At 33.8% G+C, this 13,604-nt stretch overlaps 1 protein-coding gene across 6 annotated transcripts in view; it reads left to right on the top strand.

Moving 5' to 3' along the window:
• Nucleotides 1–10,111, top strand: part of MALRD1 (MAM and LDL receptor class A domain containing 1) — an 846,741-nt gene extending 836,630 nt beyond the window's left edge. For all 6 annotated transcript variants that reach the window (XM_087420773.1, XM_087420775.1, XM_087420776.1 and 3 more), the window contains 2 exons: nt 6,877–6,952; nt 9,801–10,111. In XM_087420773.1, coding sequence (XP_087276899.1) covers nt 6,877–6,952; nt 9,801–9,902 — 178 coding nt within the window. In that variant the 3' untranslated portion in view covers nt 9,903–10,111. The remainder of the gene's footprint in view (nt 1–6,876; nt 6,953–9,800) is intronic.
• The last annotated feature ends 3,493 nt before the right edge of the window (nt 10,112–13,604 follow it).

Raw genomic sequence — 13,604 nt, 5'->3', positions numbered from 1 at the left:
TTCATACAAAGTCTGAGGCCTGGAAACATTTGGAGAAAGCTAACTGATAGAGTTTAAAATGACAGAGTTGGAAATGGGGAGAGTAGAATTGAGATTTACTTCTGTAGGACACCCCAGATTCACCATTAATCAGGCTAGGCAAAATTTATGTAATAGGCATGACTCTCAGAATAAACAAATTCCACTTCCAGTGAAATTATTGTATTTCATAATTTAGATGGACCCTTTTTTAAAAAAATATATCACATGTACTTTTATGGCGAGAAAATATTTTTCCTCAGTAGTAACAAATCAAATACTTCATAGCCTGAAAATTCATTTCAAGACCCTGATATTTATATACATGGATGTTTCATATGTTTCATTTTTCAGAAATACACATCAGATATGAAGAATACAGACCTTTATTTTTCAACTATTGTAAAATAGGTTATTTATACCAGATTATTTTTTCTCCAATCATATGACTTTTTCAGTTTTTGTGAAATAGAAAGAGATGAAGGGCCACACCTATTGTATTCTACTCTGGGTTGGCACTTAACCAAGTGAAAAAAGAATGGAAAGAGACAGAGGGCAAAAGTAGGCTACTGGCGTACTTAAAGTCCTGGGCTAAGTGGAACAGAAAGCTAAATACAAATGTGGTTCCATGATAACAAGAGTAAAAATGAATGTCTGTTCTCTCTGGGTATTGATGAAGTTTACTGTTGGGAGTGGGCATGGGGGAACAGAGAACAGAGAGGGTTAGTGGATTCTGCTCCATCATTAAGTCTTCGGACTATACATATTCATAAAGTTATTCTTTCTATAAACGTTCAGTTGATTCTCACTGCAGTAGGTACTGTAGTAGGTGCTGTGATAGAGAGAAGACTAAACCAGACAATGTCCTTATCCTCCAGAGGACTTTTACACTAGTGGGGGAAGAATCTCAGTTGCCCTATCTGTAAAAAAGGTATGAACAAGAGGATTGCAAAAATCCTTTTAGCTCTAAATTAATAAACCTATTTTTAAAAATAGACAGTACTACAGTGATTGTTATTATTACTAATTTTGACACTTCCTTATTCTTTTTCTTTATTCCAATGTCCCTTCATTGATCGCAGGCTTTGGGGTCAGGAGAAAGAAATAGGAAGTTTAAAAGAAGCTACAAATGACAAAAGAAGGAAAGAACAAGAAAAGAAGGTAAACAGAATAGCACTCAACTATTAGTGGGCATCTTCTTGTGGTAGGCACTTTATAAACATGTAATTTCATTTAAGAGACAGAAACCCAATAGCTGCTACCCTCCAAAAGAAGTTCTAGAGGCAGGAGCCATATACTGATCAACTTTGTAAGCCCAGGACCTAGCACAGTGTTTAGTACATAGTATGTGCCCTAGAAAAGTTGGATAAATTTAAATAAATATGAAAGATGATACATAACATAATCAACATTCTATATCATTCTACTTTCTTAAAGACTGAGTCACTACATTGTACAGCATCATTTTCCTTCAGGCACTTAACTCAGGACGGTCATTTCTTGGATCTTAGAATATTCTTTAGCATTCAAAAACAATATATAGAAATCATTTCATTAGTGGAAGCATAAGAGCATATTCCTCCACACACACATGCACAGCAAATATCTTTTGGTAAATAAATTATCATGTTTATCCCTTTACCCCAATTTCAGAAAGTGTAGTTCTCCATACTTTTTAGTAGACAATTTTAGAGTAGAGTTTTATAATACAATCCACCTAGATGTAAGAGGACTCATCATGCACAGCTCTCTCAAATGACATTCACTCTTACTTTTATAATTTGTACTAAAGTTTTGAGCTCATTTTTTCTCTGAGCATTTTCTAAGCCTATCTTTAAATATGAACACATTGTGACAGCTTTACTCCCATGAGATGGCAGTGGGGACTAGGTGTGTGGTGGATTTGACTAAGAAGCCTGACCAGTTTCTCAGACACACAAAATGACATACTAGTAAATTAGAGAAAAACATATCTTGTTGTAAACAAAAAGAAATTAAATAACCCATTGATAGCCAAAAACAGCAATTAATTTAGTAAATAAATTAATAGGACACACTTAGTAAAACAAATTATAAAAGTGGATTAAAATTATTAATTAATAAATATACAATGTGTGTAAATAGATATTTATTTTGAAGTATAGACCTGTCAGTAGAAATAACTCAGGCATTGTCCTGTCATTCTTTCTTTGTCACCCTCCTGACAACTGTTTAATATTCAAAGTAATACCTATGCTCACTGTCTCTTTGTTTTTCTTTCAACCTAGGTAAAAGTTTATTCACTTATCTAGTCTAAAGATGTTCATATTAAGTGGTGATCAGACTCTATCCTAAAACTGTCCAAACATTGCCATAATAATTTTCCCATACACTAGTATTACAATTTAGTTTTATACTAGTGAAGGTTTTGTGGCCCCACCAAGCTAGAGATAAATGTGTTTATCAATAAGAAACCTTAACCAGAGCAATAAGACAAGAAAAAGAAATTTAAAAAAAGAATCCAAATTGTAAAGGAAGAAAGAAAACTATCTCTATTTATAAATGACATGATCATGTATATATAGAAAATCCCAAAGAATAAAGAAAACTACTAGAGCTAATAAATGATTTCAGCAAAGTTGCAAGATACAAGATCAACACACAAAAATCAGTTGTGCTCCTAAATACCAGCAATGAGCAATCAGAAAAAGAAATTAAGAAAGCAACCACATTGATAATAGTATCTAAAAGAATAAAATGCCTGGGAATAAACTTAACAAGGGATGTGACGGATTTCAACACTTAAAATTACTGAAAGAAATTAAAGAATACCTAAATAAATGAGAAGACATCTCGAGTTCATGAATGGGAAGACTTAATATTGTCAAGATGTCAATACTACTCAAAGAGATCTACAGATTCTCAATGCAATTCCTGTTAAAACTCTAACAGCCTTTTTTGTAGAAATGGGAAACTGATACTCAAATTCATATGGAATTGCAAGGACACCAAAGAGCCAAAACAATCTTGATAATGGACAAAGTTGGAGAACTCACACTTCCTGATTTCAAAACTTACTACAAAGCTACAGCAAACAAAAGAGTATGGTATTGACATATGAATGTACATATAGAGCAATGGACTAGAATTGAGAATCCAAACATAAACCCATACATCTATGACCAATTGACTTTTGACAAGAGTACCAAGTCCACTCAATGGGAAAATAACAGTCTCTTCAACAGATGGTACTGGAACAACTAGAATTCCACATACAAAAGAATGAAGTTACATACCAGGCACAAAAATTAACTCAAGATGGATCAAAGACCTAAATATAAGAGCTAAAACCATAAAACTTTTAGAAGAAAACATAGGAGTAAATCTTCATGACCTGGAATTTGGCAATGCATTCTTAGACATGATGCCAAAAGCACAAAAAACAAAAGAAAAAATAGATAAATTGGACTTCATCAAAAACTTTCATGCATCAAAGGACACTATCAAGAAAGTGAAAAGACAAACTACAGAATGAGAGAAAATATTTGAAATCATGTATCTGATAAGAGTATAATACCAAGAATATATAAAAACTCTTACAACTGAATGACAAACAACCCAATTAAAAAAATAAGCAGACTTGAGTAGACGTTTCTTCAAAGATATATAAATGGCCAATAAGCACATGAGAAGATGCCCAACATCATTAGTTATTAGGGAAATATGAATCAAAACTACAATTAGATACCACTTCACACCTATTAGGATGGTAATAGTAATAAAACAGAAAATAACCAGTGTTGGTGAGGATGTGGAGAAATAGAAACCCTCATACGTTATTGGTGGGAATGTAAAATGGTACAGCTGCTATGGAAAATAGTTTGGTGTTTTCTCTAAAAGCTGAAATAGAATTACCATATGACCCAGCAATTCCACTCCTAGTTATATACCCAAAGGAATTGAAATGGGAACTCAGATAAATACTTATATGCCAGTGTTCACAACAGCATTATTCACAATAGCCAAAAGGTGGAAACAACTCAAGTGTCCGTCATCAGATGAATGAATAAACAAATGTAGCATATGCATACAATGGAACATTATTCAGCCATAAAAATGACTGAAGTTCTTATACGTGCTACAGTATGGATGAATCTTGAAAAGATTAATCAAAGTGAAATAAGTGAGACACAGAAAGATAAATATTGTATGATTCCACTCATACAAATTATCTAGAATAGGTAAATTTATAGAGACTGAAAGTAAATTAGAGGTTACCAGGAGCTGGAGGAAGGGAAGAATGGGGAGGTATTTTTTAATGGCTACGGAGTTTCTACTGGTGGTGATGAAAATGTCTTGGAAATAGATAGTGATGACAGTTGCACAATCCTATGAACGTAATGAATGCCACTGAATTGTATGGTTAAAAATGGTTAAAATGGCAAATTTTATGTTATACATATTTTATCACAATTTTTAAAATTAATAATGAAATTAATAAAATTAATATTACTGAAAAAGCACCAAATTATATATTTTTAATGGGTGAATTGCATGATGTGTGAATTATAATTCAAAAATGCTGTTAAAAGTATATAAGATAAACATTTACCTCAAAGTCATGTTTACTGGATGCAACATAGATGAGTTTTTGTTTTATTCTTTTTGTTTTTCTTCATTGACTAGTTACAATAATGTCAGATATCTATTATAAACACTTCCGTGTTTTTAATCAACACCAAAACAATTTCATTAGTTAATAAGCCATGAAGTGAATTCCTTGAGAGGTATGCATATGCTCATTAAAGTTAAATTGGAAAGTCCCATCAAAATTATCCTAGTTTGGCACTGACATATCTCTCTTTAGCCCACTCAGAATGCCACGTTATACAGTGCCTGCACATATTGGATGTAGCAGGAATTTAATAATAATATAAGTGAATGCATGATAAGTTTTGTGGAAAAATCATGTGATCCATGTAGCTTTTTTTCCTCTACTCTGAACTTTTAAGTCAATTCCTTGCTGATTCCTTGAGATGGTTAGACTCTCTGAAACCTCAGCTCCTTAAGAGCCATCTGCCTGTTGACAAATACAATAAGTTAAACGTAGCATTTTTTATCCTAATGCTCAAGTTCAGCATGCTCCGCTTGGAGCTTCTTGATTTCATGTCTGATTTCAGCCAAGATTAATTTTTCAGAGCTATCGGTGCCTGTGGTTGTCCCATCTTTACCTAGTTCCTAATTTCCATTTTGTTTTGATATTCCCTACCTCCATGTTCAGTCTCTCCTGTACCAGCCTTTGCTTTGACATGTTGACACATTTCAAAACTGCCCTTTACTCCCTACCCAGTATCAACTTTGAGAGCAGCCCTACCTAGGCTCATGCCCTAACTATACCGTTTACTGAGCTTACTACTCTGAGAACTTAACATTGACTAGTCTTGGAGGAAGAAAAGGCAAAGAATCAAACATCACATATTCAATTTAATTGGAACAACTCATAAGTATTTAATTAGTGGTGAAGGAATTAACAGATACTTGTTGCCTCATCATTTAAGAGTATATCTATGTTTTTTTTTTTCCCAAAAAATAAACCATAAAAATAGCCGTATGGCCATCTTCATGGATAACCAAAATGTAGAGTCAGTGAGGGTGAACTAGTTAAGCTATTGAGTATGTAAGCCAATTGCATAGAAACAGTGGAGGTCACAAATTTTAGAAGACGCTGAATCCATAGGCAGAATGTGTTGCCAGCCACAATTACCCAGATTATGCTGTTGGGATCACTAATACTGTTAACTTTTTAGAAGAGGAACACGTGGTTTGGCAGTGGAAATAAGAGGTCATACCTCTGACAATTTGTTTTCAAAAGCAAATCAGTGAGCTTCCTCTTTACTACCTTTTGTTTTAGGATTCAAGGAAATATTATTGATAAGCTTATTGTCATTATACTCTGATTAGGCAAAAGTATTCTTGCATTGTATATTTTTTTCCCCCTCGTTGCCCTCAAGATACTGGCAATCATCCTTCCATGATGGAGAATCTTCCCTTCTCCATTGTGTGTGTGTGTGTGTGTGTGTGTGTGTGTATGTGTGTGTATGCATGTATGGGATCCTTCCTTATGTCTTTAATAGGGTGTATTTAGTTATCTGGTTATGTTATTTTTGTTCCTGCGATGGGCATTTTTTTCTTCATCAGTTGTGACCAACTATTCTAAGGTTAGTTGTATTCTAATTAGTCTATGGACTCTCAAGTAATTAAAGCATAAAAAGAAAATGATCAATTAGGGGCCCAGTTAAAGTAAATTATGCAGATCTAGACTAATACATGAGATTATCAAAGACATGTCTATGATTCATGAAAGGAAACACTAGCATAAAGAACTCTTCAAAACATTCTTATTTAAATTCGCTGTTGAAGATGTTAAAGACTATGACTCATGTGCTATAGATCTATATGACAGACACTGTCATGGAAAATAGTCCTTAGGGTGTGGTGGTTTGGCACGTTTCAAGTCTAAGGGACTTCAAAGTGGCCTTTCCTTTTAACCAGTTCAGTCTTCTATTACATTTTTCTTTCCGACATTGTACCCCTTGTATTATTTAATATTTTAAGAAATCAATTTTAAGACTAATTTATGCCACTTTTTTATTAGCCTGTGTTTATTTGGATCTAAATATTTAAAGGTCAAATTACCTTTGCTTTCAAGAATTTGGTTGCTTTTGTGTCCTGCAAAAAAGTCTTTACTTATGGTAATACAGTCATAAAAATAAATATGCTGGCTAGACAATGTCTCTCTCAAAGATTTCTACCTGAAAATGTACTGTGGTACATTTCAATACTTACTTTTTTTTTTCCTATGGCCCTTTGTGATTTAAGTAAAACTAAAGGAAGTGTTCGGTGTGCATTTGTTAATCCAGTTTATGGAAATCGGAGCAACCCAGAGAAAACAGAGGTAAGTGGAAATAGTGAACTGTACTGTTTCAGAAGCAGAAATACAAACATACACACACACACACACACACAACCTCAGTGTTGTCTGGACATGTTTCCATATCATGGCTAAGAGGAATGTTTTGCTGGAGTTCTTCCATTTGAGGGTGGAAAGGAATTTCAGTCGCTCTAAATGTGTGATGAGAATTTTCCATTCCAGGACAGTTTCAATCTGCTTGTAAAATCAGTTCACTGTTAAATGGCTTTGTGATCACTGTTCATACTCAAAGAGAGCTGACAAATCTGGAAAATGTCAGTTTAACCTGTTAGTCAGCTACTCACAGTAACTATTCATTGACTGTCCTTCATATTTTATTCTCAAAGACAAAAAGGAAGATAGCATGCTGTGTTCTCTTTAAATTTAGGTGTGGCAGTGAGGGCTATTACCTAATAACTTAGAAGAAGAAAAGAGAAATTAAAGTGCACTACATTTTTCTTGGCCATAGGGCTACTCGTTATCAGTGTGAAAGAAGTAGGCTAGAGAGAAAATGGCAAGTAAAATTTCTCTCATCTCTTTCTTAAGTAGGTAATATGAGCATTCATTTGGGTATAAAATAGGATACCCATGACACATCGCTTCCTATCTATGAAAGCTTCCTTACATCTGATTTTAGAAATATTATATCAGATTCAGTCCCTTGTCAAAGTGAACATATAGAAAACTCAAGTTTTAATTTTCCCCTATTATTTTTTTAATGAAAATAGGCCATAAACAGTTGTTACTCTTATTGAAAAAGAGTAACAAGGTGTCAGATCAAATTGTTTCTAGTAATTTTGGAGCCTTGGTGATGTGGTTGAAGTCTAACACAATCCTTGACTTTTTTATTTCTGTGTTTTCTTTGATGATGATGTCATACACACTTTTAGTATTGTTTTGGTATGAATGAATACAAGAAGTAACATATTTCCCAGAGTACAGAGAGAATTAGTTTAGATGACTCGTCAAGTCAATCAAGACCTAGAGTAAAAATGAAAATGTAGCCTTACTTAATGGATAATAAATAAACAAATGCATATTTAAGAAATCAAATTTAATGTATCTTTTTGGCAAAGTAGGAAGGTGTAATATAAACCTATTTTCATTTTTACTAAAGAAAAGAAAATTTAATCTTTTTATCTTTAGCTTAGTTTAAACTTTAGTATCTGAAAGATACAAATGCTGTGAGGAATTAAAATGTAATGTTTTAAATTTGGCATCTTTTATATTAATAATTCATAAACTTGTAGTAATTAAAAAGTTGCTAGGAAGGTGTTGTGCATCCTTTACTTTCTACTGAGAAGATGGCTTCTCTGGTGCACAAGAGGAGGTCCATATCAAAGCCCCACCTTTGAAGGTGCTTTCAAGACACTTTCTACTATGTATGCATATGGCAGTGCAATTGATGACTCTAGAGAACCTTGGAAGCAATTTATTTTTATTTTCTATTCTAATAAAAAAATTTATTCCTCTTTCACATTCTTTTTTCCTGCCATTAAGAATGGCTATAGAAGAAATCTTGTTATACCTCTTGACCTCTGTTGCTATTTTGATTCCTACTGTTTCAGAAACAAACAACTTGGTATTAATTAAACAAAGTGTACCTTCCCTGGCATTATAACAGACAAATAGACTTCTCCAAAATACTCTTCTAAACACTCTGAGAGAAAATTCTCATATTCTGATACAGAAATTGAGAACAGTATAATGCACCACCATGTACCCATCAGCCAACTTGAACAACACCTCTACTGCCACTCATTCCCTCCACCTACCAGAGTTCCTGGTGGTGTTTTTTTAAATAGACTTTATTTTTTTTAGAGCAGTTTTAGGTTCACAGCAAAACTGAATGGAAGGTACAGAGAGTTTCCATATATCCCCTGCCCCCACACATGCATAGCCTCCCCCATTATCAACATCTTACACTAGAGTGGTATATTTGTTAGAAGTGATGAACCTACATTGACTCATCATTATCACCCAGAGTCCATAGTTTACAGTAGGGTTCACTCTTGGTGTCAGAGTTTTTAAGCAAATCTCAGATATCATTTAATCTTACCTGTAAAGACTCCAGTTGTATCATTAAGAGATAAGAACTTTTAAAAAATATAACCACAGTATCACATGTAAACATTTAATAATAATTCCTTGATACCATCAAATATTCAGTCAGAGTTCAACCAACCCCAACTGTCTCATAAATAAGTAGGCGGTTTTATACTTTTTGTTGAGGAGGTTGTTGTCAATGTATTTTTAAAATCAGGATCCATATAAGGTACATGCATCTAAATTGGTAGACTGTCTCTTAAGTTTCTTTTAATCTCTAGGTTCCATTTTCTCTCTCTTATTTTGTCGTTGCAATTTATTTGTTGAAGAAATCAGGTTGTTTGTCTTTTAGAACTTTCCACATTTTAGATTTTCTAATATATTCTGCAAAACATAATTCTTCCAAGCGAGGGCTACTTATCTTTTTGTTTGTTTGTTTTGTTTTGTTTTGTTTAACCTAACTATAATCAAATACAGTAGGCTTAGAGAAACCAGCATCACAGAAAGAGACAGTCAAGACACTGGCCACTGTATTCTCCCATCCCACCAAATGTGAGGATGAGGCAGTGGCTCCTGTGTCCAGAGGACTTGGGGCACACACTGAGACTAGGCCTGTGTCAGTGGTTCAGGCAGTGTGTACTATAGGTGTTAGAGAGAGTGTCGGGGATGCTTTAACTATTACTCTGGTGGAAATCCATTAAAAACTTGCTGCATTCTGCATGATCTGGAAAGAAGTCTCTTATTTTAATGCCTAAATTTTTAACCTTTTCAATGTGTTTTTCTTTAGAGTTCTGTATATTCCTTCTCAAATCCAGTATATGGCACAACATCAGGAAGCCTGGAGACCATATCTAATCATCTCAAACAGTACCATCAAGATCAAGTATGATCTAGTATGTGTAGTTTATAGAAAATTCTAGTCCATGAAATCTGATAGAAACTATGTAACAGTAAAACTAGAAGGGATTCAGAATACTAGTGCTATTATTACACTTATGAATAAATTTTCTTACTGATATACTGAATATTTTCATGGAATCTGAATCAGAACCTTATCTTTACTGTATATCTGAATATTTTAATAAAATGTTCTACTTATGTTTCTTGTTTTCCTTTGATTTTATCATGGTTTTTTTTTAGAAGACTAATCAAACTGTTTCAAATCCAAATATAAAGAAGTTTTAATGCTTATTTGCATGCCGTAGAACTTAGAAACAAAGGTGAACTGACAATATACACACTAGCAGGAATGGACAAATCATAGTAATCCTAATCAACATAACCATAAGTAAAAGTTATTTCTGCATTTTGGAAAAAATATGATAAATTATCATCCTAAACTTGCCTTCATTAAAATAATCATTTAACACCCATCTTTATATAGATACAAAATAATGTTAAAATATATGAGTTAAGAAGCTTTGGGCTGCAGGAAACTGAAAACTCCCTACTCAAATGGTTTAAATAATGTGGCAGTTATTGTCTCACAAATCAGGAAATTGAGAAATAGGGCACCACCTGTTTGGTTACTGTAACAGCTCCGTGCCTTCAGCAAGGACTCTGATTGTTTACAAGTTTCAATTCCTAGGCTATGTTCTCAGGCTGGCTCCCCTACAGGTTAGATGATGGCTACACTAGCTGTAATATTATCTTGTTCACAATAAAGTTCAGAGGCAGAGAAGGGCCCATTTCTCATTGTGTCACTTTTTACCAATGAGAAAACCCTTCCCAGGATGCACTCCCTGCAACAGTATTCTTCTTATCTTCCAGAGTAGACATGGAGGCCATGCCAAGCCAATCCCTTTAAATGTGATGAGACCACCATGACTGGCTGACACCCTTCACTATACCCCTGGGCTGAGAACAGACTTGTGAAGCTTAATGTCAAGTAGATGAGGGTAGCTACTTGAACAAAATTGGAGTACAGGTAGGACGAAGAAGGGGACATAGCTATTAGGCAGGCAACAGTCAGCATCTGCTCTAAATAATAATAAGGGAAATGTTCCTCTCTCTTGTGATAATGTTCCCTGCAATCTAGTGGATCAGATAGAATGTGATTAGCAATTCTATCCCAGCCTCTGTTCTCAAAGAGTTTGGAGAGAGGAAGAAAAGATTAGGAGTCACTATCACATGATCATTTGGGACATTTCTGAGTTCAACGTAAGGTCAGTTGTAGACGATGTAAGTTTCACTAGCAATATATTATTGTCTTTTGTGAGAGTACAGACGGGAGAAAAATATTTTTCATTAACCTTGCAATAAATTAATCTCAAATTTTATCTGAGTTAATTTTTTGAATCCCATTAATTGCATTCTAATTTTGTTCTCTATGACTATCTTTTTCTAATTGCTGCTTTCCTATTGACACCAAAATTTCTGATCCCAGAAAAACTCACATAAGAGAGGATCTGTGGTTTTTGTTGTTTATGTCTGTCTGCTGGCATTGTGGGACATATGCCTTTTTGAAAGTTGCATTTATTTTAGCTTAAAACTATCATCCAAATACATTCAGGATCTTTGCCTAAGCTTACAGGATTCTTAAAGAAGCAGTGAATTAAAATTCAGATACGGTCTTAGTAAACATCTCGAAGCCACTACATGAAGAATGTAGGAAAAGAACAATTTCTTACAAAAGAGATAATAGAAATGATTATACAACTTAAATTGGCTTGTTTCATAGGAATACTGAGGGAATTCATGACATATAGGTAGCTCTAGATTGTGAGTAATGACAGAAAATCAATAAGAACTAGAAATTGCAGTACTCTTAAGAGTATTTAAATTTTTTTTCAGGTGCAAGTTATATGCCCCCTAAAATGTTTAAATCAAACATTTTGTGAGGTTTTATAAATATATATGGCAATTCTATGAAACTAAAAGAATGAAACTGATTTTTGTTATATAATAAGTAGAAGAGGTATGTGGTTATGTTATTTTCATAATTTAATGTGAGATTCAGAAATGAGAAATTTATTTTCATTTGCATCTTTCTTTCTCTGAAAACTTTTTGATATAAGTCCAAACTTGCACCATTTTGATTTTAAGAATAGGCAGAAGAAGAAGGGACAACAAGTATACTGAGTTCACAAATTGTATAACTTAGTTTTAAGTCATGGAAACATCCCAAATTTCTCACTGGACTGAGAATCCATTGATTTTGTTTTTTTTGTTTAAAGCAGGAGAATGGATCCCAATGAGTATTGCTGACAGATTCTTAGAGCTTCTATTGCAAATATTTAAGACAATATTTGTTAACTGGATTAATGTGACCAACCTCCTATTTCCCAAAATATACTTTAAGCATATAATAATATTAATAACAATAGCTACATTAATAACAGCAGCAACAACAAATGCTTATAAGTACTAATTAGATGCAAATACTGTTCTAAATATTTTCCATGTTTTAACTCATATAAATGTAAATAGCCTAGTGTATACTATGGCAGTCGGTCACATGTGGTTATTTAATGTGAAATTTAATTGAATTGAAATTAAATGTAATAATAAAAAGTGCATTTCCTCAGTTGCACTAGCCACATTCCATGTCCTCAACAGCCACATGTGGCTACTCTCCACCGTATTGGACAACGCAGAGAATGTTTCCATTATCACATAAAGTTCTCTCAGACAGCACTGGCTTAGAAAAGTGTTGAAATGTTTTGCTATAAATAGCACAGCAGTAATCTCTCTAAATCTAATAACCACTAAAAATATTTCCCAGTATGTGTATTTTAACTAGAATCAACTAATTTTAGCATTATAATAATTAATTACAAATAAGACAAACCAGCAAATATATGTGATAAAGAAGTACATTTTAATAGTGTTTTCTTGACATATAAATGTCATATACCATTCTATTATACCCATATCATCTTTGTCTATTTCTTTTTCTATATTTAATGGCATCTTGAAAAATCTGTGTAAGAATTTGCTTTTCCCTTTTCATCTTCTTGACTGTCAATCATTTTTCACATTTATCACACCAAGAACTGAAGATTCATGAGTCCTTTAAATAATAACTGCCTGTGTCTAGCACTTAAGGGCATGTACTTTAGATAAACCAACTACTGTATTCATGGCAATGTCTTTTGCAATAAGTAGTCTAAAACTTCATTCTTAAAAATAAAAATGAGAAAATCCATAAAAAGAATATGAGGTCTTTTCCAAAAAGCCTTTTAAAAAATAAGATTTCAAGTATATCTTTCACTGTCAAACCAATGACAGTTTTGCGAGTCTTAATGTTATTATGCTTTTCTTTGTATCAATTTGCAAAATGCTTTGCATTTCATTGCTAATGTTTCTAAAAAACCAATGCAAGGGTTAATATCTAAAATCAGTAATCATCAAACTCAAGATCCTGTTCTTTAAATAGTTACAAGTAGAGGGGCTGGCCTGGCGGCACGCTCCGCTTTAACAGCCCGGGGTTCTCAGGTTCGGATCCCAGGTGTGGACCAACGCACCGCTTGTCAAGCCATGCTGTGGCGGCATCCCATACAAAGTAGAGGAAGATGGGCACAGATGTTAGCCTAGGGCCAATCTTCCTCAGCAAAAAGAGGAGGATTGGCAACAGATGTTAGCTCAGAGC

Source organism: Ceratotherium simum, chromosome 32, assembly GCF_057802395.1.
Source record: "Ceratotherium simum simum isolate JZ-2026a chromosome 32, ASM5780239v1, whole genome shotgun sequence".
Classification (NCBI taxonomy): Eukaryota; Metazoa; Chordata; class Mammalia; order Perissodactyla; family Rhinocerotidae; genus Ceratotherium; species Ceratotherium simum.
This window is presented reverse-complemented; position numbering and strand designations above follow the sequence as displayed.